At 36.7% G+C, this 11,954-nt stretch overlaps 1 protein-coding gene across 12 annotated transcripts in view; it reads left to right on the plus strand.

The window, feature by feature from the left end:
• Positions 1–10,688, plus strand: part of FMR1 (fragile X messenger ribonucleoprotein 1) — a 36,726-nt gene extending 26,038 nt beyond the window's left edge. For 2 of the 12 annotated variants that reach the window (XM_068533096.1, XM_068533100.1), the window contains 5 exons: positions 2,089–2,175; positions 4,689–4,884; positions 6,434–6,616; positions 7,107–7,189; positions 9,262–10,688. In XM_068533096.1, the coding sequence (XP_068389197.1) occupies positions 2,089–2,175; positions 4,689–4,884; positions 6,434–6,616; positions 7,107–7,189; positions 9,262–9,423 (711 nt within the window). In that variant the 3' untranslated portion in view covers positions 9,424–10,688. The other 10 variants (XM_068533099.1, XM_068533103.1, XM_068533102.1 and 7 more) reach the window with 7 other exon arrangements.
• The last annotated feature ends 1,266 nt before the right edge of the window (positions 10,689–11,954 follow it).

Raw genomic sequence — 11,954 nt, forward strand, 5'->3', positions numbered from 1 at the left:
ACCTGAGAGAGGCTTGAGCCATACCTGAAGTACCTAGAGTTCTTGAAACGCTTCTCTGCTCTCTGTTGCTTCTAGACGTATGCACATGTTTTCTCTGCCTGGAGCACTCTTTTTCCTCCAACCTGCCACCTTGCTTTGACCTTACTCCTTGTGCAGCTTTCCTTGTATACTTTCCATAGGTCCCCTCCCCCTGACGGGCTCAAGAGCCTTTCCCCCTTTCATGCTCCGATGTGTTCACCCCTATCGTAGTGCTTACTACATAGATATTTACTAGTTATCTAGTCACATTGTTAGTTCCTTGAGGGCAGACACCCGCCCTCAACCTGGCCTGTGAGAACTGTTTATGGGGAAAATATTATGACTCACAAGAGTTTAAAAGCAAAAATGCCATTTTGTAAAGAGAAATATAACCGCAAGTGGATTGGATATTCCTCTCTGCTGGGCAGGCCAGTTCTCATCCCAGAACAGGAAATCACTTTTTCCTGGTGTCTGCTCTTGCCTTTCTTTGTCGTAATTTAACCATTCTGGTCCACTAGTAATGTGCTTAAATTAGAGTGGCACTTGGGTACATCAACAGTTTGGAAATGTTGAAAGAGAATTTTTTTTCATTATTTGCTCCACAGTTGATCAACTAAATCTGTGACATAGGGTTTTCAAGCTTATTCTGGTCATATGTGATCCAGGGGGAAGGGCGTAGCATTTCATCATAGGGCATTTTGGAAAATAATATGGTTAACTGCTTTGTAACAAAGTTGGGGAAAAAACTCAACCGTCAGAAATGTTTTTGAGAAAAAGAGATCTGAGTCATAGGCCTGATTGTTTCCATAGTTCATATATTATTCAATCAAAAAAAAAAATCCATATGAAACCCATGGGTTTTCAGTGGCACCTGATTAGGTGGTTGTTGTTGCTAGGAAGCAGTGCCTTGCTTACCAGATGGATGTCAGTCTGCAAGCAGTATTTCCTAATTGTTTAGTTTTGTACCCTATCAACAGCCATGTTCATGTGGAAGGAAAAAGAAAAAACCTATTCCAACCCCACATGCATGTAAGACGCTGTGTACTGAGCTCAAGCAAACAAAAGCAGCCCAGCAGTACCCACACCTATCAAATGAATGCTTTTTTTAAAAGAGTGATACTTGCTAAGCTTCTTGGCTTCTCACACCTAGAAACTTCACCTAGAGAATTCTAATGTATCTACATCAAAGCTACTGTGTGCTTTTCTTTAGTCACGTGTGACTATCAGTCACCATGTGAATTTCATCAGTAGCAGAATATTGAATTATTTTCAACTTTGAATGTCATAATTGCCAGCTCTTAGTTTGCACAACTGGCCTAGGCTTCCCTATAACTGTGACAAGAAATAGTTTTTTTCTCATTTGTACTGATGGGCTAGAAGTATACATTTTTAGTCTACTCCTTTTTTAAAATCTATCCTTATATTAAAGTAGTACCATAGGGAGATCAAACTTTCCTGATGATTCAGTCCTTTACTATGTTCAGAGCGCATTATGGAAGTATATTGAAATGCTAAATTTTATGCTCATGGATGTGCCTAGTTTTTTTTTTTTCCCCTCACAGAATAATTACTAAGTGCATTTTAATTTCTTATTCTTCTTGTTTGTGTTTTGTTTGTACTCTGTTGACTCGGTTAGCAAAGTTGATTTAGTTTCTACTTTTGTACCCTGGTATCTAATTTTGAATTATTTTTTAAAGAATTTGATCTAGATAAAATCTGTAGTAAATGAATTAGAGTATTTTAAAGTATTCATTTTGTTTATGCTTCTCATGTTAAAGCTTATATAATTTTGAGTTACATAATTTATGAGTTTACCAACATTTAATAGTAGTGTTTATATCATAGTAACCTGATGCATTTAAGGGTTGCTATATTGATCTGTCCTTATACACAGTAGATGTGTAAAATATACCAACTACTTTTGTTTTTAGGTATTGGTTTATATTTTCAACAAACTTTCATGTACCTACTGTTTGTCAGACCCTGTGCTAGGGATTTAGTCATTATTTGCATTTTTCAGATTAATTCATCATTAATTTTATAGGATTATTGTTGCCATTTCTTTTTCAGGGTATGGTACCATTTGTTTTTGTGGGAACAAAAGACAGCATCGCTAATGCCACTGTTCTTCTGGATTATCACCTGAACTATTTAAAGGTGAGAACAGGAAGAACTTTAATGTCGAAACCTTTTGCACTAAAATATAAAAACTCCATAGTAAATCTTAAAGCAATTAAGTTTCATTCTAGCCTGTACATGATAATGAAAGACCTGTAAAAGATAATAGAAAAAAATTTTCATTTCGTTTAGCTTATTATATTCCTTCTGAAAACACAAGTCAGTTTTCCATCATTATAAATTTAAGGACCAGTATCCCAGTTCTCAAGAAACTCCCCTATTTCCCATTATTCTTCTGTTAAACCCTTATACTCACTTTAGACAATCCTGTCAAAAATACATTTCATCCCATTGATCCTTTCTAGCCCTTGTGAGTTTTTTCCAGGACAAATTTCATGTCTGTAACACTTGCCTTTGTTGTCCCTTTTATGTCATTTATCAAGGAAACCCCAGAGTTTCATGAAGTCCTCTGTTTAAATGTTTACCCTTCGTAATTTTCTCTATACTCTTATTACAAAATAGAAACAATTTGTGTCTTCTTATAAATGCACATTTTAGGTAGTATTTGTATGGTTATGCCTCCTCTAGCTTACAAACTGGAAAGCAGGAACCAGGAGGCTGCAAGGCATAGCAGAAAGAGCACTGGATTGGCAATCCAGTGATTTGCTTGTAGTCTCTCTTCTGCCATGAACTAGCTCTGTGTCTATAGGCAAATCACCTCCCTAGACTAGGTGCTTTTTAAAATTTCTTTTGGCCAAATGTTCTGTAATTCGATAAAATAGAATTTCACCCATGTCACTTTTATAATTTCTTCTTTGTATCCATATGTATCAAAAATATATTGTAACTGGTACTAAATAGTATTTTTAAAGTAACCCAAGTTTCTATTTTATTTATGATGCTATATTAATAAGAATTTTTTTGCTGATTTCTTAAAGAAATAAAATTAAATAATTTATAGTTATATGTAAATAAGGAAGAAAAATTCAATAGCTAGGTACTTCTTATCATTCTTATGGTGGTCAGTTAATAATTGCAAGTGGGGAGGTTTCATCCAGCAAGGTTTGCATGGATAGGATACCCCATTGATTTGCTTATTCACTTTTGCTTTAAAGTGTGTTTTATGTGTAATCTGTTGTATGTGTTTTTCTTCATATTCTTAGCTTAAATAATTTTGAAGACCTGGAGAGTTAGGGTTGCATTGTATCAGTCCCTTGTTCTTTTGACTAATGTTCTTCCTTAGATCTTTTGATTTATTCTTCACAATTGAGTATCTTTTTTGGTTATCAGCAGCTGTCCTGTTGTTGCCATTCTTTCCATCACCAGATCTTCCCTCGAGTGGGCTTGGCATCTCTCACCAAAAGGTGACTGCTTTGCCCCAGTGGGATAACCCGGACTACCATTCTGTTTTGCAAGATACACCCATTCCATGAGCTCTAACTGTACTTTTGGAGTAAGCCACTCACTCAGCTGCAGTCTCTTCTTTGTTCAAGTCCTCTGTAAAACAAATTCTGGTTCAGAGCACAGATGAAGCTCATCTAGATTCTTACCTGCCCTTTTCCTGAGGCTGCCATAACCAAGATTTTAGGAACCTAGCTTTACAGAGGCTTCCCCAGTGACTGTTCATGTGGGCAGCCCCTATGACGGCCTCTGCTTGACTGAGACACCCAGTGCTACTCTAGTTGTGGATCCAGTTCCCTGTAGCTAGTAAATAGATGGGTAGATTGGAAGAAGAAGGGTTAGAATTGAGACTTCATCTGGATTTGACAGAACCCAACATATTGGAAGCATTGTGTGTGAGGGTCTGTTAGTGGACCCCAGGTGTATATTTTGATCAACTGACTATACTGTTCGTCATACTTGTTCTAGCAGAGTCGTAGTCTTTAAGAGGTTTTCAAGGCATGATATAAGGTATCCAACTTGTTTTTGTCAACTATTAAATAGTTCCCCTATATAAGGAATATAAACGTTTTCAGTTCATTGAAGATAATTGTTTCTTAATTGTATAGTCACGTCCAAAGACCTGCCGTAGTATATGTTCTTTGAAAGCAGAAGATGGCCCGGACTCAATGTTTTGTTAATTAAAGATATTAACTGGCAAATCTATTTCAATTAAGATTATTTACAATGTGTGATTTTTAAGGTTAGCTGGTTAAACCTTAAATGTCATTTATCTGTATTTATACGTTTTAGAGTTGTTTTATTCAATATCCTATTATCAAGAAGTCCCAAAACTAGCATATTTGTGCCTTAGCGGATCTGTCGGATAATAGTGCCAAATTAAATAACTTTAAATTCTGTCAGTATAATTTTAATGCTCAGTATTTTTGTTATATCTCTAATTCTGGACATCAATAATATGTTATCTATAGTAATTTTATTTTTAAGGAGACCATTCAATTTCCTGATAATTCTGTGTAACAGTGTTTACTATAAATTTAGAACTGAAATTGAAATATTTCCAGTATACTTTTTATCTGATGAAAAGGAGAAAGGTATTATTAAGTAAAATGTCAAACTATTTTTACTGTTATCTTGTATATTTTAAATAGGAAGTAGACCAGTTGCGTTTGGAGAGATTACAAATTGATGAGCAATTGCGACAGATTGGAGCTAGTTCTAGACCACCACCAAATCGTACAGATAAGGAAAAAGGCTATGTGACTGATGATGGTCAAGGAATGGGTCGAGGTAGTAGACCTTACAGAAATAGGGGGCACGGCAGACGCGGTCCTGGATATACTTCAGGTACAAACTAAGCATTTTACTCAGTAACTTTATCTGTTCCTAGACTTAATAGCTGCTAATCTCTAATACTCATTAGAACCCCATTATAACAGTTTCTCACTACATGGTTTCCAATTCACAGTGGGTCAAATTGTGTTGCAAGAGACATAGAGTAAAAACCTGATAATAGCACATAGAGTTCACAGGGCAGGTGTGAGTTCTGTCCACGTTCTGGCTGGGGATAAATCTGCTTAAGCCCTTGTATGTTGATGACTTTCCTAAGGCCTTTCCTGATTTTATTACTGTATAGCCAAAACTTTTTTCATTTGTGTACTGTGGCTCATTTTTTGTCAGGCATGTGCTGGTCATACTTGCTGGATGGACTGTGTAAATCAGGGGTCTGCATCCTGTGGCTCGTAAGGTGATTTTGAGTGGCATGGCCAAAGTCAGCCCTAGGCACAGTCAAGAAGTAGGCGAAGTTTCTCTTTGCCTTCTCAGCTCTTCTTTCAGTGCTTCTTTCTCCTCTCCCAGTACCTTTCATTGAACGCTGTCCCACTGCCAGTGCCTACTGTCTTTCTTGCTCAACTGTGTATCTACTATGTAACTTGCTAATGATGGTATAAGGTATAATCCATCTCACAAATATTTGCATTTCAAAAAGGAACTCTTTAAGATGGAAAAGCCTTCAAGATCCACAGGAATGAAGCTATAATGGTGAAGCTATAATTGGTCATTAGCTCCAACAGAGGAAGAGAGAGAGGTAGTAGAGCTGATATTCTGGAGTGGGGGAGAGAGACACCTACTCCTAAGGCCAACCTTGAACCTAACCCCTAATCCCTCTCCCAGCAGTCTGTTCTTTATGCTGTTGAAGTCCCCCCTCACCGTGGAGCTCTTTTCCCCACTCCCATCCCTTATATCATTAACCCAGCTCCTCAGGCATAACAAGTTTATTACAATAAATCCTTTATAATGATCAATTATTCCAGTGGGAGTGGGAGGGAAGGTTGTGGACCAAGCATCAGGCAAGCGTATCCTCATTCAGCTAGGTCCAATCCCTGATCACACAAGAGACCCTTCCCTGAGATAGTAGTAGCCATGGTGGCCACCTTTGCCACCCTCTCTGAGGTGACCAAAATGTATGCATTCCCCTCTGTCCCTGGGCCAAACCTTGTTAAAAGGAACCCTCTTTATAGAGGTTTTGTTGATCAAGGTATTGCATTTAACTGTTGTAGACAACTTTTCCTCCAGAGAGCACAGATGTTTAAAGGAGCACAGCTGTTAAATGATGTGGCATACTCAGGTTTGAACTTAGATGGCTAATAAAATATCTTTTATTTTTTTTAATGAGAACCAAAAATGTTTGAAACAAAAATTACCTCAAATATTGTGGAAACCTTCATTTTGAATTTAAGATAATTTGTTTTACAAAATGGAAGGTGATAATACTCTTTGGTGGGCTTATAAATTGGGAAGAGTAATGGATTACCCCTGAAACATCTCTGGAAGCTTCTGTTAACCTAACTTTTTTTTTTAAGTCGGACAACGGTATATAACTTTTAACTCTCGATAGGAACTAATTCTGAAGCATCAAATGCTTCTGAAACAGAATCTGACCACAGAGATGAACTCAGTGATTGGTCATTAGCTCCAACAGAGGAAGAGAGGGAGAACTTCCTGCGCAGAGGAGACGGGCGACGGCGTGGAGGTGGAGGAAGAGGACAGGGAGGAAGAGGACGCGGAGGCGGCTTCAAAGGTACAGAGGTTTTCATCTGTTAAGAAATGAAGGTGAATTGTAACAGCTGTCTGAAGTTCTATGAAGAACCTTGCTGATTCAATGATGTATTACCAAGACCCCCATTTCTCTGGTTTTGTACTGGTCACCATGGGAAAGGCACATGTAATTGGCAATATTAGACAGCCTTCCCTCTGGTTCACATAGAATAAATATATGAATAAACACTGATAACTAGTTTCACTTCTTTGGGTATTCTAAACATCACATCTGATCATTAGCTCAGGTTGACCTGTAACAGTGGATGCAGAATTGTGATGCCTTAGAAATATTTTCTGTTCCTTGGTAGCATGCTAGATTATTAGCCAGTGTGTAACTGGAATCACTAGGTTGTTGATTCTGTGTTAGATTCTGTGGTGGATCTAAATAAATTGAGGATGTGGGAACAAAGAACTTCCAATAAGCATGTCAGAATCAGTGACCATCAAACCTTTTAAAAACGTCCCTATAGGAAACGATGATCACTCCCGAACAGATAATCGTCCGCGTAATCCAAGAGAGGCTAAAGGAAGAACAGCAGATGGATCCCTCCAGGTAAACCTGTGTGCCTCTTTTCATCTAAATTGTTTGAGTTACAGTAGTTTGAGATTTATAAGTTAATTTTACTTGATTTTTAAACATGTTCAAAGGTTGTGAATTTGGTATATTGAAATATTTTCCTTTCAACATTACATTTGTGGGCAGTCTTAGTCCTTTGTGACAAGTATACAAAGAAGATTTCTCTAGAGAATATGCAGTCTCAGTATTTCTGAAGACTTTGCAGCCACAGTGTGACTTCAATACCACATTGGTGGTCCAACCCCCCCCCCCGCCCCCCCACCAACTGCCCAAGAAAAGAAACATCCAGGAATGTACCCAGAGGGACTTGCGTCAGCCCTGTGGGTCCCTCCTCCCCTGAGTTGCAGGGATAGAGTGTCCTCTTTGAGTGGAAAGTAAGGGGAAAAAGGTGTCTGTCTCAAGGGTAATGATCATGATACACAGGGCACTGCATGACACTCAGCTGGTACATGCTGAATCAGTCAGCTGCTTATTTACAGCCAGCCTCTAGTCTGAGAACCCCATCTCAAGTGGTAATCACCTGTGCCGAACCCATTGTTAAGTAATTTTAAAATTACCCCTGAGCGTGTCCAGACAGACACCTTTGCTGAGTGCTTTGTGTGTGTTTTATCTTACTTAATCTTTTAGCAGCCCCCTGAGGTGTAAAAAGTTTTATTATTCTGTTTTATAGGTGAGTAAACTGATGTTTAGAAAGATTGAATCACATAGTTGGCGTACGGTAGAGTGATATTTGAATACTGGTATCTGATTCCCAGAACCCATGTTCTCTTCTGCTGCTTCTTTAATTCTGAAGACTTAATCCAAGTAGTTAGGGTTCCTTCATGACTATGGACTATTGGTTTGGGACCAATACCCAAGATTAGTGAGAGATGATTTTTAAGAGCAGAAACTCCATGATGGAGTATTTCTTAGAATTCATAACGGTTGTAAGTAGGTGTTAACTGTTGGCTGGTTCTTAAGGACCAGCATAGAAAAGACCTTAGACGTAGATAGAGATCGATGAAATAATGCACACACATGTGCCTTACAGAGATGTAAGGCGTTCCTGTACCAGTTTTATAATTCCGCTCTTCACAACCCAACAGTTAAAACAGTCACCCAGGACCAACACTTAAACGCACTTTGAAATTACAGCAAACCATTTTGGGATTGTATGTCACATTTGTACTTGAAGCAGATCAATATTTGTAATTGTTTTAGGCCCATTTGTCAATATTATCTTCCTTTTGTACAGCATCTAGAAGTCTGTTAGCAGTGTTTAAGTGTTCAGTGTTGGCACTTGAAATATTACATAAATCTCAGAATATTATTTTTTAAATTGTATTCATCTCTACACTCTTCCTGGGATTCCAGTTCTTCCACACATTAGTGTCTTCAAATTTCCCTGTACCATTCTTATTCTTCAGAGTTCAAGTTGTATGATCATCTCACTTGCCTCATTGAAGGCAAGTAAGTAGCCTTACTGAAGCTACTAGAAACCAACGCTCGTATTTTTTTTATGTAAGACAGTGGGAGCCCTCAGTGTAAGGAAACTTAATTATACTCATGATAGACATAAAGATGTCAACTAAAGGCTAGTTAAGAAGTAAGTTAGTTAAGTTGTTACTCTGGTAACATCAGAATAGGAAGACAGTAATTTGTGTCTCTCCTCCTGGGTTTCACAGTCTTTGAAGAATAACCCATTTTTTTGAACTCTAGTATTATAGACATGTATATTTTGCAATCAGTAATAGTAATTCATTTTAACTATTTGTTTCTCACTGTTTTGTTCTACTTAGAAGAAGACACAGTAGGATTGTGAGTTTTTATCTAACTTTGGACACAGTGAGATGACCAGTGTGTTCCAGTTAAAGAAGAAGAGTGTTTTTAAATCATAAACCAAATAAAGATCCTACCTGACCATAATTTCTTGCACTTCTTCTATTCTCACCCCTATATCCCCCTTTTAAGATGTGGAATTTACCCTTCGGGCTTAAATTTCTCGTCAGGCCAATTACAGATTACAGTAGGATATGGTCTGTGTATATAACAACTGTAACTTGTTTTAGATCAGAGTTGACTGCAATAATGAAAGGAGTGTCCACACTAAAACATTACAGAATACCTCCAGTGAAGGTAACCGGCTGCGCACGGGTAAAGATCGTAACCAGAAGAAGGAGAAGCCAGACAGCATGGATGGGCAGCAACCGCTTGTGAACGGAGTACCCTAAACGGCGTAATTCTGGAGTTATATTCCCTATACCATTTCCGTAATTCTTATTCCATATTAGAAACTTTGTTAGGCCAAAGACAAATAGTAGGCAAGGTGGCACAGGGCATGAAATGAACACCAATTCTGTTAAGAATTTTATTTTTTGTCATATTGGCCATAAGCAACAGTTTTCAGATTGGCACAAAGAAAGAGATCTTAAAATTTTGAAACATTACTTTTAAGTAATTAAGTATACTTAGCACTTCAGGACAGGATTTTCGTTTGGTTTATTTTTTAAATACCAAGCAGTGGTATTCTTTCTTAATTTGGACCGTTACCCTGCGTTGGGTGATAACTCACTGGTACATTTCAGTTTTTCTGAATAAATAGCATTTATGGTAATCATATTACACTTCTGTTTTCAGTCTCATACGGAAGGCCAATGACATTTCATGTCCTGTGTCAGTTTATGTTTTGGTCCACTTTTCCAGTATTTTAGTGGACCCTGAGATGTGTGTGATGTGACGTTTGTCATTTTCATTAGCAAAAAAAAAGTTGTATGATCTGTGCCTTTTTTATATCTTGGCAGGTAGGAATATTATATTTGGATGCAGAGTTCAGGGAAGATAAGTTGGAAACACTAAATGTTAAAAGATGTAGCAAACCCTGTCAAACATTAGTACTTTATAGAAGAATGCATGCTTTCCATATTTTTTTTTCTTACATAAACATCAGGTTAGGCAGTATAAAGATTAGGACTTGTTTTTGTTTTTGTTTCGTTGCACTGAAGTTTGACAAATAGTGTTATTGAGAGGGATGTGTAATTTTTCTATATAGACAGGAGAAGAAATAACTGTCTTTTCATTTGAGAGAGGCTAAAACATTTTCAGCTAGGAACAAATCTTCCTGGTCAAAAGTTAGTAGGATATGCCTGCTCTTTGGCCTGATGACCAGTTTTAAATTAGAGCTGTTTTTATTTTGTCCTCCCCGAGTTTTGTGAAGTTTTTCATATTTTAATTTCAAGCTTATTTGGGGGAGATAGGAAGGTCATTTCCATGTGTGCATAATAATCCTGTGAAGTACAGGTACTTTGTCTAAGAAACAATGGAAGCAGGTTAAATGTTTTGTAAACTTTGAAATATTAGGTCCAAATGTATAAGCAGAATTGGAAAGCAGACTAGGATTGGTTAACAAATGATACTTTTTTTCTTTAGTTTTTTGACATGTTGGATTTTGGGTTTGAGTCTCTTTGGTTTTTTTTGTTTTTTTTTTTTTTTTTTTGTTACGAACGAGATTTACAGAGGAAAAATATGTGAAGGACCTTCACTCTAAGATGTTATATTTTTCTTAAAAAATAACTCCAAGTAGGGGTACCACTGAATCTGTACAGAGCCGTACAAACCGAAGTTCTGCCTCTGATGTATTCTGTGAGTTTGTTTCTTTGAATTTTCATTTTACGGTTACTTTTCCTTGCATACAAATAAGCATATAAAAATGGCAACAAACTGCACATGATTTCAAGAATATTAAAAAGTCTTTTAAAAGTATTGCCAAACATTAATGTTGATTTCTAGTTATTTATTCTGGGAATGTATAGTATTTGAAAACAGAAATTGGTACCTTGCACACATCATCTGTAAGCTGTTTGGTTTAAAATACTGTAGATAATTAACCAAGGTAGAATGACCTTGTAATGTAACTGCTCTTGGGCAATATTCTCTGTACATATTAGCAACAACAGATTGGATTTTATGTTGACATTTGTTTGGTTATAGTGCAATATATTTTGTATGCAAGCAGTTTCAATAAAGTTTGATCTTCCTCTGCTAAATTGACGTTGATGCAATCCTTACAAATGATTGCTTTTAAAATTTTAAGATAGGAAAAGAAATCTATAAAGCGTTCTGTTACAAAATGTAACTGTATTACCATTGGAAATTTCACATGTCATAGGAAGTTAGCCGTTATCTACCAACTTTCAAGAACTTGTTCTTGTTTAATAAGGTGAAAAAAGTCAACAAAATGGTACAGAAGCACATTGTGCCATTACAATATGCACTAAGTCTCTTTTTTACAAAGGCTGAATTCAGCAAGGCGCTAACTTGCTTAAATGTGAATTACTAACTTCTAAAACTGTAATTTGAGTCACATGTTTTCAAACGGAGTTGGAGTTTATTCATATTACAATATTTGTGTGCTAAACGTGTATGTTTTTCAGTTCAAAGTCATGATGTTTTTAAAATCTTATTAAAGTTTCAAAAATCTGAAGATTGTTTATCTAGATGTAAATTTTTATTAAAAAGTTGCACTTATGAACAAGCAAAAAATTAGTCTGACAGATGTTTGCTCCTGGTCTTAAATTTCTAAATATAACAAAAATTAACGATGGGGGGAGGTATTAATCATGCAAAGCATACATTATGCCTTGCAAATAATCTTTTATGTGCCCTTAAAAAGCAGAAAGGTAGATATTTGAAAATAATTCTACATATTCCCAGTTAGAGGATTTGAACACATTAATTACATAGGATGCTACTAAACCGTGTTAAA

This window comes from Eschrichtius robustus, chromosome X (genome assembly GCF_028021215.1).
Source record: "Eschrichtius robustus isolate mEscRob2 chromosome X, mEscRob2.pri, whole genome shotgun sequence".
Taxonomy (NCBI): Eukaryota; Metazoa; Chordata; class Mammalia; order Artiodactyla; family Eschrichtiidae; genus Eschrichtius; species Eschrichtius robustus.